General features: G+C 42.1%; 1 protein-coding gene across 2 annotated transcripts in view; it reads right to left on the bottom strand.

Annotated features, from left to right (window-relative positions):
* The window catches only part of KIF13B (kinesin family member 13B), a 198080-nt gene extending 191780 nt beyond the window's left edge, over positions 1–6300 (bottom strand). For both annotated transcript variants that reach the window (XM_059372373.1, XM_059372380.1), the window contains exon 1: positions 6165–6300. In XM_059372373.1, coding sequence (XP_059228356.1) covers positions 6165–6219 — 55 coding nt within the window. In that variant the 5' untranslated portion in view covers positions 6220–6300. The remainder of the gene's footprint in view (positions 1–6164) is intronic.
* Positions 6301–24169: the final 17869 nt, after the last annotated feature.

Genomic DNA, 24169 nt, shown 5'->3' with positions numbered 1-24169 from the left:
GGTAAAAACACACAGATTAATTCCAACAACTTGTTTTTGTACCCCACCTAACATGTCTCCTTCCCTGCCCATTGTCTCCAGCATAGTCCTTACCATTCTCAAGTCTCACTCCCATTCTTTAATTCAAACTGCACTGGCATCACTGTGTACATATATTCTTGTAATTGACTGTGCATCTCTTGTTACTAACAAGACAGTGAGGTCCTTTGGTCAAAGATCATGACTTCTGCCTCTCATGTATCCCGTACACCTTTGAAAATTATGTAAACTCAAGAATACAAGGTCCCTTTAAAGATCATCCTGTCCAAATCAGCAGTAAAAGCACAGGCTTTAATGGCACAGCAGGTCTTGTAATTCTGGGGAAATTTACTTAACCCCCCTCTGAGATTCTGTTAAGTGATAATTCCATAAACTACCTTCTAAATTTTGTTTGAGGAAGAAAAAGTACTCAACTCTGTAGATCACAAACAGAAAGCTCTCAGAAAGAAGTAGCTATTGTTCTTTTCTTCAATCAACACATATTGAATAAGCTAACAGCATCTTTTAAAGACATCTACAGCACCTGAAAGCTCAAGCCCAGTACCAATTAAGTCATGGATTTGTGTCCCACAGATCAGTTAGTGTCACACAATTCCCCATAAATTACACTGCTCTTCTTTGCCAAGTTTTTTTTTTTTTTTTTTTTTTAACGTGCTCTGTTGAACACAAGGGGAACCTGATCAGCAAGCTGAGAGATCGATAATAATCCATTTCCACTCAATAAACATCTCCATTCATCAACTTAATGAATAGTTTTGTCAGTGGTTTTCTCCATCTTCGGACCTTAAGGACTGGAAAAGTTAGACATTAGTCATTGCTTTGTGGAGATGAGGGGGTAAAAGTAAAAGCCAACTCAGACAAATTTTTGTTTTATCATATAAATGTGTACTCTCTTCTTCAAAAGCCTCTGGCCCTGTATGGATAAATCTCAATTTCAGTCATTGAGTGCACAGTAGAAACAAAACAATGTTGTAATAGATGTGTGTCTCATTCTCCATGAGCATATCAAGCAGATGCTAGAAAACAATGATCTTCTGTTTTAGAAAGTATGTCAGAAATTTCCATCCACAGCCATCCTCGACTCCAATCCTCATCCTCGACACCACTAATGACCTCAGGGTCCAAACCACCTTCTCGTTTTCGAATCTCCTTGCCACCAAGCCCCTTCATTTCCTAAGGATCCCTGTGTCTTCACAGACCACCAGCGTATTCTCTCAGCTTCCTACTTCCTCAGTTTCACCTTGCCTTCTGGGTCCTGACTGCTTATCTAAGTTCGATCAGCCTAATTCTTCCTATGCACATGGCTTCATTTTCACCACCCTTAAATGTAACCCACCTATGCCCTGAATCGGGCATCTACCCAGGCTTTTGATCCTGCTCTAAGACCAGGCAATCTTCCTCCTCCTGCCAGTGTCTGAGATCCATGTGAAATTCTACAGAGCTAAACAGAGCACATGGACCATCCACCCTAACCCTGACTTCTGGCCTAGTTAGCACTCAGGGCTCCCTTAAATTCCACCCTACCTTTCTAATCTCATCCTTCTCTAGTCAAGCTCACAGAACCCTCCTTTCTGTCAAGCTTATCCTGTCTCTGCCGCCTAAACTTGCCTGGTTCATTCCTGTCTCTGTGCCTTTGCTCTCAAACCATACTTCCTCCCCAACGACACCAACACTCTCCCCTCGCCTGCTACCATGCACCCGTTCTGATCATAAGCTTCCTCCCTCCACATCAACCGAGGTTCTCCCTCCCCAGAGAAGCCGTCCCTGATCACCGGGCTTCCAGAGATCTTCCACTCCTCTGAATTTCTGTTTCCCGATCACTCACCTGACAATCTGCGATAGGTGCTTGTTTACCTTTTAATCCTATCTTTTCATAGGACAGCCATTTCCTCATGAGCATGAACCATAAAAAGCTGAACACTACAATAGCAGTCAACACTAAGAATTTTCAGGACATAGGAGTCTCCCAACAGGAACAAGCAATCCCATTTTTTCATGTTTCTTTCTAGCCCTTGCCCATTCCTGTTGACATTTTACACATTAAGAATTATAATAGCAGATTCAACCATAAAGTCACACATAATGTTTTTCATTCTGCTTTTTCTGCTAACAGAGAAAACTGTCTTCCTTGGTAAAAGATGCTGATTTTCATCATTTTTAATATCTACATAACAATATTTCCACTGAGATTCTAGACCATGATTTACTTAAGCACTGATTTCTGTCAGACAGTACTTTCTTCTTTCTGTCTTTGTGCCTTTCACTGTATCAAGTACTATAAAATGCAAAGTAATCCCTTGAGAAATACCTGTTGAAATATATTTATTATCCATGTTCCCTAACAACTGAAATAAACTATTTCACTATTTTTCTGTCCAGCTAAATACCTAATGTAATTCTTGGTTTCACTACCTTAGGCTAGGTAGATAGGAAAGGTATTTTCCAAACACTTTTGATGTAAATGTATTTATTTTGGAAGTTAATCTTACACATATTTAACCATGGGAAGTCCCTTGCAGAAAGGCAACAAGATCCTGTAATATCTAACACAAGCTAGACATCTGGCAGGCACTCAGTAAATAGTAAATATTTTTAAAACCATCTGAAGTTATAAAACATCCAATTCCTAAACAGGAGAGTGTCACTGATCTAGTTAATACCATCGATAATGCTTGTAAACCTTTCAGTTCACTTAGTAATTAAACTGGCTAATAATGTATGAATGGGTGTTCCTTAGAGTATATAGAAAAACACAACCAGAGTTACCTGGTGAGTTGTCCAAGTCTGAAAAATAACATGAAAAACCAAACAATATCTGCAACAAGAACTTCAAGATCTCCTGACGAATCAAATTTACAGCTTTCCTTCAGCTTGTTTAAAGACATATTACATATGAAGAACAGCAAAAACAAGAAGTTGTAATATTAAAAGTAAGTAAAATTACATATGCATGTGAACACAAACTAGAATGAAAATAAGAAAATGAGACTGAATTGTTAAAATGGAAAGATGCTGCAGACTTTTTCCCTTTTATGTTTTATTTTGCTAGTGCAATGTTAAAATATATAACAAGAAAAATATTACTGACAAAAGCGTATTCATTAGCCATTATAATTCTTTTTTTTTTTAAAGATTTTATTTATTTATTTGACAGAGAGAGATCACAAGTAGGCAGAGAGGCAGGCAGAGAGAGAGAGAGAAGGAAGCAGACTCCCTGCTGAGCAGAGAGCCCGATGCGGGACTCGATCCCAGGACCCTGAGATCATGACCTGAGCCGAAGGCAGCGGCTTAACCCACTGAGCCACCCAGGCGCCCAGCCATTATAATTCTTGCTATTATCAAATGAGGGCATAATGCTTAATGTTGAAGTAACAATGTTTCCCTAACCCACACATAATTTAGCAAAAAAGTCTGAAACTCTTACTTCCATGATAAATGTTAAATAAAAAACCAATGAACTCCCTTAACACCTTAGCACAGACACTGAATCACATGAAGGACTTAATGGTACGCTTGAAGCTTCTTGCAAATTTCAGTTTTCCTCAAAAAGAAGTCAATATGATTACAAATATTAGAATCTATACAGCAAAACTTCATCAGCCTGGTAACCCATTCTCTTCTCATTCTTATTTGTGAAGAGTAATTTCCGAGGTTGCATCCTGAACTGATATGCTAAAAGAGAAATAATTATGACTGAAAGTTTACTATTTGTCATAATTAGACACTACTTACTTAATACACTAAATTTTCCCAGAAGTAATTATTAGTCAAAGTAATGGGATTCTTTTCAAAATTACTGGAAAGGAAATACATTTCTATTTTAGCCTTTTTAAACAAATGCCAGGTAGCAGTTTAAAGATCACTGGCTTTAGGGTAGCCTGGCTGGCTCAGTCAGCAGAGCATGCGACTCTTGATCTTGGAGTTCTAAGTTCAAACCCCATGCTGGATATGGAGATTACTTAAAAATGAAATCTTAAAAAAAAAGAAAAAATCACGAGCTTTAGAATTCCACTACTGTGTATTCCATTATGTCTAGATTTAGGTAAATGACAACTTCATGATGAAATAGAAATAGAACCAATAACCTTAATTATCATGGTAATCACAGCAAAAAGAAGTCCATATGCATTCAGGAAATACAATGCTAGGTAAGAGAGCACTAAATGAAGGGGGAAACAGTTTACCACAATAAGGCACTTCTATTAATAGAGTAATGGATCCATGTACAAACCTTAATTTTGAAATGAATTCACCCAAAGGAACAGCTAACATCCATTCCACAGCTAAAATTTTTATTATTCTGTGTGTCCCTGGAAACTCTGATCCTGCCAATTATTACAATCTAACTAAATGACAATTTATAACAATAGTACTTCCCCCCGCAAAACTGAAATTCATGGGGGGAGGGGAACAGGGAAGGAATCTAATTATCTGAGATAGGTCTTTTGTGATGGCTGGTTAGCTGCATCTTTTTAGCACTGACATTTCCAAGTTTTTTGTGAAAAAGGCAATTTTAAGAATGTGCTGATACCATGCTTTCAGAATCAAATCCCAGATAACAATGTTATGTGGCTTACTTTTTCCTGATTTTTTAATCATTGTGATGGTAATAAATTTGAATAAAGATGCCTGAGCACTTAAGAACAGAAGCTTCTGAAAACTTTCCGAGTTGATTTTTGTCAAAGGAAAGATTGAAGATCCCAAACATGTACTAGTTTAAGTTCATTTAGTGAGAAAGAGGGAGGAACTCTTCTATGTCACACAACAGACTTAAACTAACCTAGCAGGGACAGGAGGAATCACCAACTCCAACAGAAGAGATGAGTCGGAAGAGAAATAAACCAACTTCCAAAAGGACAACCCAACAAAACATACTGCCAACTGGTTGATCTGTGTATCTCAATATATACAAAAGACAGCAAAGAAAAGGAAAAGCAGAAAACAACTTAAAATTTCTACACAGATTCAACAGTTGATTATGAACATGTAAGTTGCAAAAACATCTTAGAAGTGATTCTGATACAAGATTTTGATTAGTTAAGTCTTATCAATTGAAAAGTCATCTGCCGGGATAAGTGATCTCAATAACATAGCCTCGGATAGAAAGTGTTTTCAAATATATTACCTCATTTAAAGTTACTTGCCCAGTGACACTGCTACTTAAGCATTAAAGTCAAGGCCCAGCCCACCTCCTCTTGGTACTTCGAGTTGGGGGTTCTCGTCACTCCATTTGTCTAACTAAAGTTGATTTAAAATGTACTCGGTTTATCTGCTTTCTCTACCCTCCCTGCAGAATTGAGAGAATGTCTTGAAAGATACAATTTCACAAGAATCTTGGCACTTAAACTATTTATTGTTGAGAGATGACGAATATGACTGCAAGCAAAAACAAAACTATCTCAACAGTCAAAAAAAGGGGGAGGGGAAAGGTATCTCTTTCGCCCAACTTCAGTCAAAGTCTTCACAATTCTTTATGACCGTCCAGCCTAAACGTACATAAAGTGAAAACCGCAGACGAGGAATTTTTGCACTTGAGTGCTTTCTCAGGAGTAAAACCAAATTCCCTGCCATTTTTTCCTGCCACGGACCACAAAAGTGCAGGGTTGGGGTGACTGGGCCAGAGACGTGGGGCCTCGGGGTTTCTGGCTTTCCCGACCAGGCTGGTGGGGTGAGGACCCGAGGGGCGGGGGCCACTCTGACAGCTGGCAAGGAGAAAGCGGGGGACACAGAGGGGCACCAGCAAGGGGCAGCGGCGGGGGGGGGGGGGGGGGGGGGGGGGGGGGGGGGGGGGGGACCAGAGCGCTCTCCCGCAAGGGCAGGGGAGGCGAGGGGGCGAAAGGGCGGCGGGGCGGGGCGGGTCAGGCGCGCCGGCGGAAGGGGCAGCGGACCGGGACGTGGGGCCCGCAGCGCCCGGGACGCGGTGCGGACGAGGGGAGGGGCGTCCCCGAGCAGGACCGGCGGGCGAGGGGGACGAGGTTTCGGGGCGCGCCGGCCGCTCTCTCGACTAGACTCAGACTGCAGGGGCGGGGTCCGACGGACCCCACACAGCGGCTGCGGCTGAGGGAAGGGCGCGCCAGGCACCTGCCGCCTCCACCGTCGCGGCCCCGGGCGGGCTCGGCTCTCACCTCTCCGGTTCATGGGCCGGATCCGCACGGCCACTTTCACTTTGGAGTCCCCCATCCTGCTGCCGCCGAGGCTCTCCCTCGGCTTCCGTCTGCCGCGGCCACCGGGCAACTCTTCGGGGCTGGCCGGGCGGGAGGGGGCTGCGGGAGGGAGGGGCGGGGAGGGGCGGGGAGGGGGCGGGGCCGGGCCGGGGCGGGACAGGTCGCCGGGCTCCCGGCGCGTTCTCGCTGCATGACGGGACTTGTAGTCCTTGAACGTGGTCGAGGGCAGGACAGCAGCGGAGGGGCTCGGGCGGGAGAAATCAGGCGCTCTTCGCTGTCTGGAACGGGTGAATACCCCCCTGCTTCTACACCATTCTGCTCTCAGAGCTAGTACTGAAACCTAAGCCGTCGATAAGCTGATATCGCACCTGCAAACAGAGTTGAATAGATGGCATTGGAGACCCTGAGAGCGACCTCTTCAGACTCATTTCCTGCCAACCTTCAAAGTATGATCCCTGGCTTAGCTTCCTCTGCCTGGGTTGCACTCCTGGACTTGTTTGCCGAAATCATCCTTCGAGACCAGGGGAAAGTTAACCTCTTCGGAAGTCTTCATATACGACCCCGCCGTCTGAGCCACTACCCAGTCAAGATCATGGGCTCCTGAACAAATTCAAATCCCACTTCAGGACTTTCCAGCGGTGTGACTACGGACAAGTAGTTTGACTGCTTAAGACTTGTCTTCTCATAATTAAAATGGAAACACTTTACGCCTATTTCGTAGGATTGTTTCAAGACTTAACTGAGTTAATACATGTGAGGTTCTTAAAAACTCCCCGGCACATAGAAGTGCTCAATAAATGGAAGTCCTAATTATCTTCACTTTGTTATAGCATTTATGCTGTCATTATTTGCCGTCTTATCATGTATTTTTTAAACCATATCTGTATGTGGAGCCTAGCCTGCAGTAGAGACCCAGTAAATATTTATTGCGTGAATGAATGAATGAATGAATGAATGCAAGCATGAAGCTGCTGTAAAATTAGCTCATTATATGCCCAAGAAGAGACTGCGAACTAGTGGTCTGTGGGCCAGATCTGGCTGGCAAATATGGTCCCTTTGGTGCAGCAGTACTGGCCATGAAAATTAGGAGACTTGTCCATTCAATTCTGGGTCTACATTACCTATTAGGAATAATGGGTTGGAACTGGGTCGCAGTGGCCCCCTTCATGGGAGGCACGGTTGTCCCTTTGGCCATTGCCCCCTCCATTCTGCTTTACCACTCATGTGCCTGGATCCCATAGGTTTGTGACGCCTACTTGGATATGTTTAAGTGATAATACAAAACTCAGGACTATTTTACAGATGAGTCAATAGAGAAAGCCAGCAAGACTTGCCCCTTTACCAACCATCCAGTTAGTTGAAAGAGCTTAGAAACAAGTAGAATTGTCAAAAATATTAAAAGCAGGGTGCCTGGGTGGCTCTGTGGGTTGGGCCTCTGTCTTCCGCTAGGGTTGTGATCTCCCTCCCGGTGGTGGGATCCCACCACCGCATTGGGCTCTCTGCTGGGCATGGATCCTGCTTCCTCCTCTCTCTCTATGCCTTCCTCTCTGCCTACTTGTGATCTCTGTCTGTCAAATAAATAAAATCTTAAAAAAAAAAAAAAAGGTTAAAAGCACCTTTAGGAGGAATGTCATTCTCATACCACACATAGATGAACATTGAAGACGTTATGCTCATTGAAATAAGCCAGACACCACACACAAAAACACTGTATGGTTTCACGTAGGTAAGATACCTCGAATAATGAAATTCAGAGGGACAGAAAGTTGTCCAGGATGAGGGAAGAAAAATGGGGAGTTTGTTTTTAATGGGTAGGGAGTTCCTGTTCGGGAAGATAAAAAAGTTCTAGAGATGGATAGTGGTGATGGTTGCACAGTGTGAATGTACTTAATGCTAACACTGTACACCTAAAAGTGGTTTAAATGGTAAATTCATGTTATGTATATTTTGCCACGATTTTTTAAAAAGGTTAAAAATAGAAAAAGCTATGCCAGAATGCCTTCATTAAAAAAGGGGAATTCGGGCACATGGGTCGTTCAGTCAGTTGAGCAACTGACTCCTGAATTCAATTCAGGTCATGAGATCGAACCCTACTTTGTGCTCCATGCTCAGCGTGGAGTCTGCTTCAGATTCTCTCTCCCTCCTCCTTTCCTTCTCCTCCACCCTCTGCTTGTGCTTGCTCTTTTTCTCTCAAATAATTTTTTTTAATTTTAATAAATATAAATAAAAGAAGGGAATTTATTTCATGGGGCATTTCTCTGAGGTTTCAGAGGACTTTCCAGCTGCTGAAGCAGTGGATATAAATACAGTAAGTCTTTTAATTTTCACAGCCAAATAAAGAGAACCATTTAAGATTGCCAGCTTTTTAATTTTACCAAGTAAATTTCTTAAAAACTAATGCAAATAATTGCTATCTACAGTCCCTATCATTCTTTTAAGAGAAGAAAAAGGTCACAAAGTATATATTTTTATACGGAAATTGTTTGTTTGATGAAGAACCCCACTACTGTCCTTTTGTTTTTGTTTAGCATTGAAAAAATTTTTATCATGTCCCCTTTACCAGAGTTGGGTGCTCTAGTCTTTAACATACTTCTAATAACGATCTTACAACTTTCAGAATATAACAAATAAAGGTTTGCAATGTACCTAAGTTCTTGGACAGCCATTCTTCCCTTGATATCTCTTTTATGACCTGACAAATGTTGGTTTTAAAAGGCATGGTGTGATGATAGCTTGACTGTAGCTTTTTTAAAACAGAGACCAGACAGGCAGAAAAAGAGAAGGCTGCACAGTTTCTGTGGGAACATTGTGTTTAAATTTAAGCTCAAATTTCAGAGAGAAGAAAGCCCCTAAGGAGTTGAAGTGGAGGTGGGGGGAGAGAATAGGAAGAGGTGAGGACTTTCTCTGAAGTTCCAAAATCATACAAATTGTCCTGGAAACATTCGACTGGAAGCAAATGATCGTAGCTTCCCTAGAGACTGTAGAGAAAACCCCTCACGGGCCATTCTCCCTTCTGATTTCTATTCACACTAACTTCTCTCTTTCAACTTCTGCAATAAAGAAGAGGAGGGAGGATTCTTAGAACAGAGAGCCTGAGACCAGAAATGTCTTTATCTTCCCATGGAATGTGTTCCTGAGCTAGGCCTGAGAGAAAGGACTGAGACACAAGTTACAGCCTGCCGCCCAGGAGCTTGGGGGCTTTCACACCAGGTGAAACTGGAGCTGTCACCACACAGGGAGTGTGAGCTCAAGCTCCAACAGGAGACAGGGAAAGTCACCGTTTCTCTCTCCAACTCTCAGAGGAAGGAGAGGAAGAGAATTTAGTAAAGAAAGCACTTCCAGGGCGCCTGGGTGGCTCAGTGGTTAAGCTGCTGCCTTTGGCTCAGGTCATGATCTCAGGGTCCTGGGATCGAGTCCCGCATCGGGCTCTCTGCTCAGCAGGGAGCCTGCTTCCTCCTCTCTCTCTCTCTGCCTGCCTCTCTGCCTACTTGTGATTTCTCTCTGTCAAATAAATAAATAAAATCTTTAAAAAAAAAAAAAAAAAAAAAAAGAAAGCACTTCCATGGACCTTTGTTTTGTAAAGCAAGTACTTACTGAATTAACAAATATTTAGGGTGCAGATATTACATTCCAAGGCATTTTAATGGGTCTGTTTAACGCTGAGTTTTAGTTGAGTCAGTAAGTTTCTCATTTTTCCAGCCCTGACATTTTGCAAATCTACTCATTCTAAACCTGATTTCTAGTTGACTGTTTTATTGCTTTGATCCACTCATTCAGCAGTTTCTGGTGGTCTGTACCTTGGCCGAAGAATTTTGCCTTGTCTTTGTTAAGATCATCGCTTGCAAAATTATAATAGCTAACATACTTTGAATGCTCACGATGTGCCAGATGTCCTAAGAACTTTACACGAATTAATTCTCTTAACACTCATACTAACTCCATGAAGTACTTACTGTTATTATCCCTATGTTATAGATGGGGAAACTAAGGACCCAAGAAAATAACGACAGGAGCCGCTGGACTGCTCCTGTGTTCTGATCTCCTACTCCACAGTCTTTCATAAAGGGAAGCACCTACAAGCAGATCACTCAGCCCATGGGAATTTGAAAAGATCCAATTTTTAGCATTCTGTTTTCCAGAATTGTTTCTAAAACGCCACTACTGTAAAAAAGTACGAATTGTGTACTAAGTTCTGTTGTTGCCTTTTAAAAGAAGGGAACAAAGGATGCCTTGGGTGGCTCAGTTGGTTAAGCAGCTGCCTTTGGCTCAGGTCATGATCCCAGTGTCCTGGGATCGAGTCCCACATTGGGTTCCTTGCTTGGCAGGGAGGCTGCTTCTCCCTCTGCTTCTGCCTGCACTCGCTCTCTCTCTCTAACAAATAAATAAATAAAATCTTTAAAAAAAAGAAAGAATGAACTAATGGCTACATCGGGGCAGGAGATTTCTTTCCAACATAAATCAGAATTGACCTGGACTCGGGTCTCAGACTTACAGTCTCAGACTTAGCTTGGCGGGAACTTAGTTTTCCCAATTAGAACTATCCCTTCTGTTTCTCCAGCTATACTGTGAGCACAAGGATATCATCTTTTGCAAGTCTCTTTATCTCCAAGACCTAAGCCATTGCCTGGTCTGTAGTAGGCAAGCGCCTAATACATTTGGGGGAGTGAAGATAGTAGCATCACAATTCAGCTCAGACAGATTAGATGACTTGCCTCAAGTCACTCTAGTAAGTGGCAGGGTTGGAATGCAAACACAAATTTGTTTGATTACAAAAATCTAGGTTGCTGTCAGCCATACCCATGTGCCCTTTCCTGTATTTTTCATGTTAGTGTTACCTTTTCTACCACGTGAATCCTTAGTGGGGGGCCTCTGTCTCAATGACAGCAGTCATCGTGCCATACTTGTTATTTCTGGAGGGCTTCTGTGCCTGATATTTGCTCAGGACTCCCCCTGTGTGATCTCATTTGCCTTTCACAACAGCCCTGTGAGGTTGAAGTCGGTGCTGTGATGTCAGCCCTTGAGAGATGGGCAACTGAGACTTAATAAGGCAAATTAACTTGCACAGGGGCCTGAGCAAGAAGTTCCTGAATGCGAATCCTGGGTGTCCCCAACCACCATGTGCCATTGCCTAGACGGCCACACCATGACCCTTCCCCTGCCCTGTCTCTCTGTGAGCTATCTGGTGCTCTGCTGGGTCTGTCAGCGTTACCGACACTCTTCATCAACCACCCACTAACAAGACCACACCTGGATCTTACCATGATCTAAGATGGCTCCGCCTATGAAATCCCATACCTCCCATCCATAACCTCAAACTCATCCAACCTGATTCATTCTTTTACTCCCAAGGACCAAGTAAGTACACTGTTCTTGAGCCTCCAGTTCCTCAACTTATCCTTTTTCTCATACTCAGACTCTTTCAGGGGGTCACTTTCTCACAACCTTAGCCTAAACCTCCGTCTTGACTGTATCATCAACACCACTCATGACCTGTGAACCCCTAAACCTACATAATCAATTTCCCTTATCTCATGCGCCCAGGAACCCAGCTGGGAAGTCACACACCCATACACAGCAGTGCCCTCACAAATCTGTGGTCTTTGATCTCAGTGTGGCCCTTAGCAGCACATGAAACCCTTTCTCCTGCTCAGCCCCCTCACCTGTTTCTCCCCGAGGCCTTTGCCATCTTCATCACTCTCTTCAAGCCCCCAACCCAACATGGCCACGCCCCAGGAGGACCACTTTTGCCACAAAAAAATCAAGGCTTTCAAGGGAAAATTCCCTAAATTTCCTATGCCCACAACGTCATCCATGACTCTATTAGCACCAACTTTTCCCTTCCAGTTGCAGAGGTAGGTGTGCGCCTTCAGCTCAAGGCTAAGGCCTCTGTCCCATGATCTTGCATCCCACCTCCATGGCAAAGTTGTTCTGTTTGTGAATCCCTGTCTAACCAGATCAACTTTCCTTCTCCATGACCCCTTCCCCTTAGCTGAGACTCTCCCATGTGAAAAACAAAACAAAAAAGTTAAGGAAAAAAAGCAAGGACAACCTTCTATCAATCCTTTGTCTACCTGTAGTCACCAGTCTTCCTGTCTCCCAGCCAAGCTCCCCACAAATAATAATCTACACTCGGTGTTTTTCCTTCCTCACCTGTCATTAGTCAACCAACTATTAATTTAATCATGCTTTCACCCACCCTCACCCCTCTAATAAAACTGTCATGGCAAGGCGTACTATCAACTTCCCGATTGCAAATCCAGTAGGCAGCCTTCAGTCCTCATTTGACTTGATTTCTCTGTGATATTTCATGTTATTTACCATCCTTCTTCTTGAAGCTTTTGATTCCCTCACTTTCTATGAAATCACTGTGTTCTCCTTGTTTTAGTTAAGTTGTTATCCTGGTCAACAAACGTCCAACTACGTGCTTGGCACTACTGTGTTAGGTGCCTGACATGCAAAGATAAGAAAGACATAGCACCTGTTCTTAAAAACCAAAAGTTTTGCTTAGATTTCTGGAAAATTTGTAACTTCTTCAAGTTCTTTTACTGACTCTTTGCTTGTTTTTTAGTGCTGTGTGGGAATCCCCTTTAAAGACAATGTCCTCGGGCACCTGGGTGGCTCAGTGGGTTAATCCGCTGCCTTCGGCTCAGGTCATGATCTCAGGGTCCTGGGATCGAGTCCTGCATCGGGCTCTCTGCTCAGCAGGGAGCCTGCTTCCATCTCTCTCTCTCTCTCTCTCTCTGCCTGCCTCTCCACCTACTTGTGATCTCTCGCTATCAAATAAATAAATAAAATCTTTAAAAAATAAATAAATAAATAAATAAAGACAATGTCCTCTAGGGCACCTGGGTGGCTCAGTGGGTTAAGCCTCTGCCTTCGGCTCAGGTCGTGATCTCAGGGTCCTGTGAAAAAAGACAATGTCCTTTAAAGGGGGCAGGTTCAGTATGCTGGGCCTGGGAGATCACTCAGAAGGCAAAGCTAAGGATACTCCAGGCAGTTCTAGGGATTGGGAGAGGGGATGTGGCAGGAAGAGCCGGGAGATGGAACAGGCAGCTCAGAGGTAGAGAAAATAAGCATGAAAGAAAGAAGGTAAATGAAAGACATTCAGGTCTGCATCAAAGAGTACCGCAAAGACATAATTTGCAAAAAGTTTATATGGGGGGCTCCTGGGTGGCTCAGCAGGTTAAGCATCTGTCTTCAACTCAAGTCATGATCCCAGGGTCCTTGGATTGAGCCCCACATTGGGCTCCCTGCTCAACAGCTCCCTCCTTCTCTCTCTGCCTGCTGCTCATCCTGCTTTGCGAGCGCTCTCTCTCTCTCTCTCTCTCTCTGATAAATAAATAAATAAATAAATAAATAAATAAATAAATAAGACATCCTCTGAAACATAGTAGGTAGGGTGGCTCCAGGTAAAGCCCTCTTTCCCTGGGATCTTATTTGAAATGAGAGAGGGTCTAGGATCCCAGAGAGCAAGGCACGTTGTAAACTTAATTATTTGTGTATTGGTTTCCTTTCTATTCTTTATTTGCATTTAGTAAACCTTTCTTAAACTTCTGTGTATCTGACCTATGCTAAGGGGAAGCAAAAGAAGGGGCTTTTTGACAGACCTTTAAAAGGGAAGAAGTCTACCTCTGAGGCCAATGTGGTAAGTGTGATGGGGATTGGGAAAAGACCACAAGAGTCAAATCAGAAGTATACAGATTTAAGATCATGGGGTCTGCTCTAGGAGAGTCCTGTCTTCAGGCTCCCTCACAGCTGTGGGGTTTACTTTTTTATGGAAGGTGGTATTCCTCACCCCCCTCACCGCTTACTGCTCTCTCCCCGGTTGGTACAGTCGCTATTATCCTGCATGCTTGCTTCGGTTTCTCTCACTCAATGATGCTCTCCCCCTGCCAGGTGACAGCTAACCTACTTTCTCCTCCAAGTCATCTTTCACTAAATCCTACACACATTACTATTTCCCTTCTGGAAACTTGTTAGCACTATACTATATTAGCATCGGGTTACAAGCCAACGTCAATAATGGATAGAGGTCCTGTCTTCTCCAACAAGACTGAGAACTCAGGAGCAGGAATGATGTCTTCTCATCCTGGGTATTGCTCAGAGCAAAGAGCATACAGCCCATGTGACAGATACCAGGCGACTGATTTGTTCCAATGGAAAGACACAGAGGTGGAAGAGTCACGAGACAAGAGAAGGGCTTTAAGTTAATTATTTTGACTTCTATTCTAGAGTGACGAGAAATTCCAGGAATAAATGAACCTGGGGACGGAAGATCCTCAGAACATCCCTTAGCCCTTTTTATTGAAGAAATTGCAATTCCTCCCAATCTCTGAAGATCCAGAAGTGAATGCCCTTCCAAAACACACAGATTTCACACTAACCCCCCCCAAAGTGTTTGTGAGGTGTACAAACATAAACTTCCTTCCCCTTTTGTTGAAAAGCATCTCTTAATGACATCAATAATATATCTCCGACAAGCCTATTCCATAAATCATTTAGGGACAGAGGTCAGAAGAGGATATTCCTTTGATATTATTCAAGGCAGATTGTACAGATCAGGCCCCGTAAGTGAGCACAAAAGGACATCTATAAAATATTCATAGGCTGCATTACAAACGCACGGACTGCTTGGGGACCCACTGTACCGCCTAAGGGATTAGTTTAGTCAGATCTAGGGTTGCAGTGGTCCGCTCCCTTAAACTCAGAGGTTTCCACAGCTCATCAACAAATCCCATTTAGAATTTAAAGGGGTTTTTTGAAACCACAGAAGAAAGCTTAGGGGAAGCTGGAGGTAAACTATTTGGTCCAGGGCTCCTTGCCTAAGGGAAGCAACGGACTTTTTTTCACAAAGGGGGCTATCTAGAGAAGGAACAAAAACCTCCTCTGGGAAATCCTGGATAGAGCTGGAAGAAAATTCATCTCCTAGCAATATACCCTGGGACACATCTTTGCCATCAAAGACACTCTCCTCCCTTTGTTCATTATTGGTTTTTTTTAATGAAATATAATTCAATCTCACCCATATTTGATTGCATGTGTAATCAAGTACTTGCCCGATAAGGAAGCATAAAATGAGTATGATGGGCTCTACGTTTCCAGAAGCCTGTAATTCATTTGAAGATAAATATGCTGTTACAATGGAAGGAATTATCCATAGACTTCCACCTTTGATACTGGCCAGGTGATTAAGATCCTGTTTTCCCAGGGAGGTTGTCACACAGTGCAGCTGCAAGTGGGTGGGGTGGAGACCAAAGTGTCGCTGGGGAGAGAGGACCATTCTGAGTCACCCCAGATTCAGATCTCGAAGGTGTCGCCTCGGCAGGAAGCATGAGGGTGGGGCACCCAAATCCTGATACTGGAGGGAAGACAAGAGCAGGGAAAACGACCCAGGCTGGGATGGAAGTCACGCGTGGTTTTAATCTTCCACACACCGGGCTCGAAGTGGTTAAAGAGAAACCCAAGACAGCTGTAGCCTGGGGGCTCTGTATTAAGAAGTATCACAGAGTTCATTTTTCTTTGTCACCCAGGGAGACTTCTTTCAGCTGGGACCCAATCTGGAAGCTATGCTACCCACTAGAAAGCCAGAAACTCTAAAACCCGCCCAATGCCACAGTGTGACTCAGGGCCAGCTGAGCAAGCCCCAGATCGGAGCAGGGACAGCTGCAGAATTCTCTCGCTGCCACATCCTCTATGGGAGGAACGCAAAACCTCCCTCAAAACGTAGAACGATGTAGCCCTCAGTCGCCAAGATAAATTCCAGACAGATCAAAGGCTTACAAGTAAAAACACGAAAAACTAGAGAAAAGTGAAAGTAAATAGTTAGCTGATCTCAAAGAAGTCCTCGGTAACAGCACAGGCATCGAGAAACTTGTTCCAGGTCTTTCTAGGTGTAGGGAGGACTCAGACATAGGTCAGTGCCGCGCCAGAGCCCTAGCCCTTCACCCTCCAAGAAGCTGCTTCTTCAAGGGAAAAATAAAAGCCAATAGTTCGAGAAAAAATGATTTCTAAAGAATGCCCCAACATGTCACCAGGAAATGGAAAGAGCCAAACTATAAACTGGGAAGTGTGGCAATTCTGATAGATGTAGAATTACAATCCTAAAGAAGGCTTATAAGTCAAAAAGAAAAAGAAAGAGGCCAATAGAAAGTTTTTAAAAAAATGTTAAGACCAATAGAAATTTTGACAAAAGTAAAACAGGCTATTTCCAAAGGAAAGAAGGTAAATAATAAACGTGTGAAAAATATTCAGTCTCCTTCATATTAAAGAAATGCACATTTGACAAAAATTTGACGACATTTTTCTTTTTAACAAACTGGCAAACTTCTAACAGAAAAGTTAATGCCTGGTTTTTGGTGACATAAGGTTGGTAAAGTGACCATCTTTTTAGAGAGTCAACCCATGACACAATCATACTGGACAAAAAATTAATAATAGTAGAATGTATAATAAATAACTAGATATATGTGTATGTGTTGTTATTTTAACATAAAAATATGTAAAATGGGTGTTAATCTAAAGCTATATATTATTTTGTATTATTTACTTATCTGTTACATAAATGCTATTTAAATAAAACCACAATGAGACTAGTGAGCAAGGGCAACTTGTATAATTAATAACATGACAAAATTAAAAGTGATGTGCAAGAAAAATATGATGTTCTTAAGATTTTTTAAAAAGACTTATTTATTTATTTTTAAAAGAGTGGGAGCGTGTCATTTGCATGAGGGAGAGGGAGCGAGGAGAAACTCAGACTCCTTGCTGAGCATGGGGCAGGACTCAAGGACGCTGAGATCACAACCTGAGCCGAAATCAAGAGTCGGGCACTCCAATGACTGAGCCCCCAAGGTGCCCCAAAAGATTTTTCTTTTTTAAGTAAGCTTTATACCCAACGTGGGGTTTGAACCCATAACCTGTTACCAAGAATAGCATGCTCAAACAACCAGATGGTTGACCCCCAAAATATAGTATTTTTATCGTGTTTCTTAGTTCTCTGATACAGCAGCTTTAACTTTTTTTTAAACTTTTAATTGGCTATTTACGTTTCGTAGTCCATATTACTGTGCGTGTGTAAGATACACAGATGTAGTACTTTCCAAAAGGGGAGTGTAAATACAATAGGACTAATTGAACAAACCTTAACTTATATTTAATAAAAAACAACAAAGATGTTTCCTTCTCTCCCATAAGGCTGTTGGATTTTTTTACTCTCTCTGTTTCCTTTGACAATAACTTAAGGGCTCCTTTTCTTTTGTGTAGTGATAGAATGAATATACTCAAATGTGAAAAACAGGTTGATTTACAGAGCTGCTCTTACCAAGCCCCATTACACTAATTCCTGGGTCAGTCCACTGTGATGGAGACAAGCTACTATCCTCTCCACAAAGCATTTCAGCACGGAATACTTGGGATTTTACTTACTAGTTTTAGCAGGGTTTTAGACATGTAGGAATTTGTATCCAGCTCTCCAAAAATGTTCATCCTCTTTGTATCTACAGGCTTGTTTGGCAGAATAACTGTTTGCCAATAATGTCCTTTGTGGCTGCATATTCATCTTATGGACCATTCATGTCTAAAATGGTCAACCACTTATGGTGTGCCTGGGTGGCTCAGTTGGTTAAGTGTCTGCCTTTGGCTCAGGTCAGGATCTCGGGGTCCTTGGATCGAGTCCTGCTTCAGGCTCTCTGCTCAGCAGGGAGTCTGCTTCTCCCTCTGCGTCTTCCCTGCTTATGCTCTGGCATAAGTTTATTGCTCTCTCGAGCAAATAAATAAAATCTAAAAAAATTAATAAAATGCTAGTCATTTGTGAACACTCCAAAGCAAGCAATTCTACAAGCCCATGCCTCAGAAGGCTAACTCCTTCCCTTTTTATAAAGTCCTATATTTCATGAACTTGTTCTGTAATTTTCAGGAGACTGAAAAATGACCTAAGCTTTTCTAATGAAAATCTCAATATCATGGGAGAGCAATTCACCTTCCTCTTTAGCAATTCGGTGCACCAAGTATGCAAAACATTTAGCAGGAAAGATCTTTTCTCATTGTCTTTGGTAAGAAATGTGCAGACTGAATGGAATTTGCCAAAAATTTACGTTTTGGACTGTCTGCCAAATACGCAAATACATAAGCATGGTCTAGTTTGTAGTTGGATAATACATTCACAGTCTTCTGTTTTATGTTTTCTGCAGTTTCATTAAAGTCTTCATAGAAATTGAGAAGATGACTTGGAATTCCGTTTTTTCCTATCAAAGTACCTAAGAAGTGGAACATATTTGTTCAGGGAGGAAAAAGTTTTCTTATATCTTCTTAGTTCAGTAGCTGGGGCCTGTGAATTAAACTGACAAGAGACCAATGAACAGGAGAAAAGGTACAATTTTTATTTAATATTTATATGCATAGGAATTCACAGAAAAGAACTGAAACTCAAAGAAGCAGTTAGACTTGGGGGCTTCTATACCAGTTTAACAAAGGAAAGGAAGTTTGGGTTTCAAGGGATGATGAAACACAGGGAAGTAGCTAGGAAATATATGGGGGAACTTATGGAAGATAATGGTTATTTTAGTAAGGTCTGTTTATGCAAACCTTTCTCAGTGTCAGCTCCCTATTTCTGAGGCTACAAGTGCTCTTCTCATCCTGATGCAAGCTATGGAGCTAGGGCGGGGGGCACCTTTCTCCAGGGAAAATTTATACAGTACATCTGCCGATGGGAGAGAGCAGAGAGCATTTCTTGCCTCTACTGTTTCTTAAGTGACTCCAGCTCGAAATGATATGCCACCATGGCATATATTGAGGGGGCATATTCTGATCCTTTTTATTATCACTATTGTTGCCATGATTAAACTCATCATTTGATACACCATAGAAAGCATAATGGTTGGTAAGCTCTGCCATAAATGCATATTTTAGGTAAAAATGGGATCATACCATAAACTGCTTATAAAAATTATTGTTAGAATATATCTTTCCTTGCCATTAAATATTCTCCAAAAATGTGAATTTTAATGATTACATATAATGACTGCATCCCGTTGTAAAAAAAACATATCACAATTTATCTATTTCCTTATTGTTGAAAATTTAAACTATTTTCAGTTTTTTAATATTATGGATAAAACCCAACGGATTATTCATAATCATAAACGTTTATTTATGACCTCTTCTAATTACTTCCTTAAGATAAACTTCCTAGAAGTAGGAGGTATAAACATGCTTAAGGCTCTTAAAATTCACGTTTAAGTTGCTCTTCAGAGAAGTTGCACCAATGTATACTTCCCACCAGAAATGTCTGAAAGTGCTGTTTTCACAGGAACTGTCTCCCGCACCGCACCCCCTGACCCCCCACCCCGGAGTTGGTAAGCTCTGCCATAATAAGCTGTACACGGCAAGATACATCTGTTATCAAAATTTCCTCTTTCATTCTCCTGTTCTCCCACAGGACACTTTATTTTTAAAATTCATTCATTGATTCATTCATTCATTCAACGTGATCTCTGCACCCAACATGGGGCTCGAACTCACAACCACAAGATCAAGGGACCCATGCTCCACCACTGAGCCAGCCAGGTGCACCAGGATGCTCTGGTTTTATTTTAACCCCAGAATCAGAAAATGTGACTTTCCTGAGACAAAAAGCAATCAAAGGAATGTTGTGAAAATGTGTGCTCCTTAGTGGGGTATGGTCACACGAAATCAATGGCCACTCCTTTCCACTAAGCATCGGTGCCTTTTGGAGAAACAAACAAACAAACAAACAAGCAAACTTTTGACTGAGTTAGAAGAACAAGCCCATCTCACTCCAGGCTTTTGAGATTCATACATTCACATCGGTCTCCCCAGGGACTGACTGCAGACTGTTTACTGCCCAGGCATAGTATGCACTGTTTTGGTTACCTCCATTCCCAATCACATCCTTGAGTCCTTTTGTCTGTCGGTAAAATGGCACAGTTGTTTAGCCTTCCTTTTCAGTGATGTCTGGGTCATGCTGGTGTTGGTATTATCTGAATTCTTAGAAAACATGATCACAGCATTGACAATGTTAAAAACTAAACTAGCACTCAGTACAAATTCTCAATACAAACAAAGCACAACAGTAAATCCACAGAGACAAAGACACACTGTTAAGCCTCACGGTTACAAGGCGCTCCGAGTTACACACTTAAATTAAATCAGGCTGGTGATCACCAGGAACGAAAAATCATGGCAGCCAGCTTCCACAGTTGGTGACCGTGGAGGATGGCTAATCTATGCCGTATCCATCTGACACTAAAAGCAGTGTTTTCAGCCCGTCTGTGTTAACGACAGTAGATGTTTTGTAACTCTCCCCCAGCCTTCCACACCCATCTGAAAACTGGGACCTCTACAGGGGTTTCCTGGAATGTGGAACTTTCAGTGGTAAATTTCAGTGCCAAAGCCATGGGGATGTGGGGCGGGGGTGGGGAGGGAGCGGTGTGCGAGACAGTTCCTGCGAAAACAGCACTTTCAGACATTTCTGGTGGGAAGTATACATTGGTGCAACTTCTCTGAAGAGCAACTTAAACGTGAATTTTAAGAGCCTTAAGCATGTTTATACCTCCTACTTCTAGGAAGTTTATCTTAAGGAAGTAATTAGAAGAGGTCATAAATAAATGTTTATGATTATGAATAATCCGTTGGGTTTTATCCATAATATTAAAAAACTGAAAATAGTTCAAATTTTCAACAATAAGGAAATAGATAAATTGTGATATGTTTTTTTACAACGGGATGCAGTCATTATATGTAATCATTAAAATTCACATTTTTGGAGAATATTTAATGGCAAGGAAAGATATATTCTAACAATAATTTTTATAAGCAGTTTATGGTATGATGCCATTTTTACCTAAAATATGCATTTATAACCACATACATATCTATACATTAAATGAAAAAGAAAAACAAGAAATACCCCAGAATGTTAGTTTTTAGTTGAAGAGATTATGGCTAACATTAATTATTTACTATGCTTTTCACATTTTTCCAATTTTCTGTAATCAAAAATAAATTTTTTTCTGACTTTTTTGCTTTTGTAGCATTTAAGTATTTCGTATTTTTGAATTACGTATTTTAATGACCAAAAAGTGCTATAAAAATAAGAAAACAGGGGCATCTCTGTGGTTCAATCAGTTAAGCATCCGACTCTTGATTTCAGCTCAGGTCATGATCTCAGAGTTGTGGGATTAAGCCTTGAGCTGGGTTCCACACTGCACACAGAGCCTGCTTGGGATTCTTCCTCTCCCTCTTCCTCTCTCTGTGCCCCCTCCCCATCCTCTCGCTGTCTCTCTCTCTCTATCTCTCTCAAAGAAAAAAAAAATGAGAAAGCGAACTTATCTGTACTATAATGAAATTGGAGCGGTTTTAAAGTATGACCAGACTTCTTGGTTAGCCACTGTCAAGATGGAAAGGTTAAAACAGTATTTTGATAGCTTTCATCCAAGGTACAATCAAACGATACCAAGGGCGTCCCTACCCATCAGGTCACTTCATTCAGCTGCTTGGGATACATTTTTCATAAAATTCAAGCTGGTTTTCATTCACAAGCTCCTCTCCTCAGACTTGAAGCCATTGTTTCTCTCATAGAAGAGGCAGACAACTGATGCGATTATCCTTCAGACCCTCTCTGGAACATTTGCATGATGATGCAAAAAAAATAATCAGATAAAACGTTTTAATACTGTCTGAAGGCTGAGCAATTGCCAACCATGAATGTGAATTTTCTGGAATTAGTCATAAGGGCCGTAGTGGAAGGAAAGGACTTTTTTCATTACAGGCTGGTATGGGATGCCGATAATGAAGTAAACCATAAAAAAATAGGAGACGGCAAAGAAATTTGAACTTTAACCAAGATGTAGAGAAGGAATTAATATCAAAACACTACTCCTTATTATTTATAATTATAATCTAAATAGTTATATTTAAGCTAACTATAGAACAAATCATACACAGTTCTCATTCCATAGTGTGGATTCCTTTATTCCTAATAAATCTTTCAGTTGCTGTTAAGTTTTAAGTTAAAGAACTCCTTGAGATGTCATCCCAGATAGATTTGTGAGATAGGTCACCCTGAGCTGACAATTGCGGAAGGAATATAGGTGCCAGAAGTGAGCTGATGTGAGTCGCAACACCCCTTCTCCTAAAATGGGACTTGTGGCTTAGGCCTGTGTGATCCAAGTCTACTGTGGGGGCTTTAATTAAAGAGCAGGGCCCTTCTGGATTAACGATGCAGACACTCCTTAGAGGACCCGTACAAATGTTAGATCCTGGTCGTCTGTCACTTTCTTTGCCACTCTGCAGTGAGTCGATTGGATTCTGAAATCTCATTTTGCTCCCCATAGTAACAGAAATTTGGATTTCCTACTTGAGCCCCACGTGTTTTGTGTGCTAAAAGGGAGGAAAGCAAAGCTGGAGGAGTAAATATATAAGGAGTAGAAAGCATGCTATTTAGATGGAAAGGATTGTGACTTTTTGTTTTGTTTGGTTTTGTCTTTGTTTTTTCAAAGATTTTGCTTATTTATTTGAGAGAGAGTAACTGAGCCATGTAGGTGCCTCAAGGATTGTGGTTTTTGCACAGTCCATTGGAATACCCTGTGTGTTACCCTCAGGATCCTAACACATGCTCAAATATAAATTGTGCTGGGCCACCTCCAAAATTGCTCTCCTCCCTTTCTCTGAATTAACTACTTCCAGGCCTCTCTCCTCCTGGTTGTTCAAGGTTCAGCTCAACACCCAGTTCTCTAACAGAAAAGTAAGTGAAATCTGGTCACCGCAAATGCACCGATGGCTGAGACTGGGGCTGGGGCTGGGGCCTGGGATGGGTTTAGAACAAGCAAAATGAGAGCTAAGACTGTAAAAGCTCAGAAGGCTAGGGGCCATCGAGGTGAAAATCAGGAGGCCACGCCGTAAGAGCCAAAGAAGTAATCAACTCCTGCTAGTTTGAGACCGGGGAGGAGCCCAGAGAACATGAGATTCCAGCCCCAGCCAAGGGGAGAGTAGGTCACCATAGGTCAGAAACTGGTTCTCCAGCCAGGATGTTATCAGGAAAGGGTAAACTAGATCAAGAGTCCAGGAAGTTATGAGGGTGAGTCAAGACTGTTTGTGGCCTGATTTGAAGACAAGGCTCGTTTGCCTCAGAAGGTCCTTCTTGACGAATCCTTCAGGGCAGGAACCGGTGAGCCTGAGGCCTCTACCAGGCAAACTGGGAACAGGAAGAGCCGGCTGAAAAGTAAGAACCGCAGAACCATGGGGTTGCAGGTGAGTTGGCACGAAGGTTCTCCCAGGTATGACAAAGCACTCGTGACAAAGGTGCCACTGCACAGTGGCTGCCTATTAGACCCAGTTGAGAGCTTGAAAGAAAATCCCTGTGTCCGGCCACACCCCAGACCAATTAGACTGGAATTTCTGGGGGTTGGATATGCTTTGGTATGCTTTAAAAACTCCCCGGGGCAATTTTAACATGTACCTGGGGGTGGGAACCACGGAGTTACAGGTAGGTTCTCAGAATGCCTCCCTGAAAGGTGAATTCCCAGAGAGTGTGATTTTCCTGTGATCAACTCCTAATTATGAAACAAGCTTTACAAAAACAGTGCTTTAAAAAAAAAAAAAAAAAAAGCACACACACACATTTAAACGGGGATGCCTGAGTGGCTCAGTCGGTTAAGCTTCTGCCTTCGGCTCAGGTCATGATCTTGGGATCCTGGGATTGAACCCCACTTCGGGGCTTTCTTCCTCTGCCTCTCCCCCAGCTCCTGCTCTCTCTCTCAAATAATAAATTCTCTTAAAAAAAAAAACACATAATAATAAACATGTTTATTTAAATCAATAAATACTACCTCCTATATGAATAATCAATACCTCCTAAAGCTAAGGAGTTGGGGGCTTCATCCAAACTGAGCAAGCCCCGGGAAGATTTTGATCAGGGGAGTGATCTGATGAAAGTGACAATGTCGAGA

The sequence above is a fragment of the Mustela nigripes genome, chromosome 1, assembly GCF_022355385.1.
Source record: "Mustela nigripes isolate SB6536 chromosome 1, MUSNIG.SB6536, whole genome shotgun sequence".
Taxonomy (NCBI): Eukaryota; Metazoa; Chordata; class Mammalia; order Carnivora; family Mustelidae; genus Mustela; species Mustela nigripes.
This window is presented reverse-complemented; position numbering and strand designations above follow the sequence as displayed.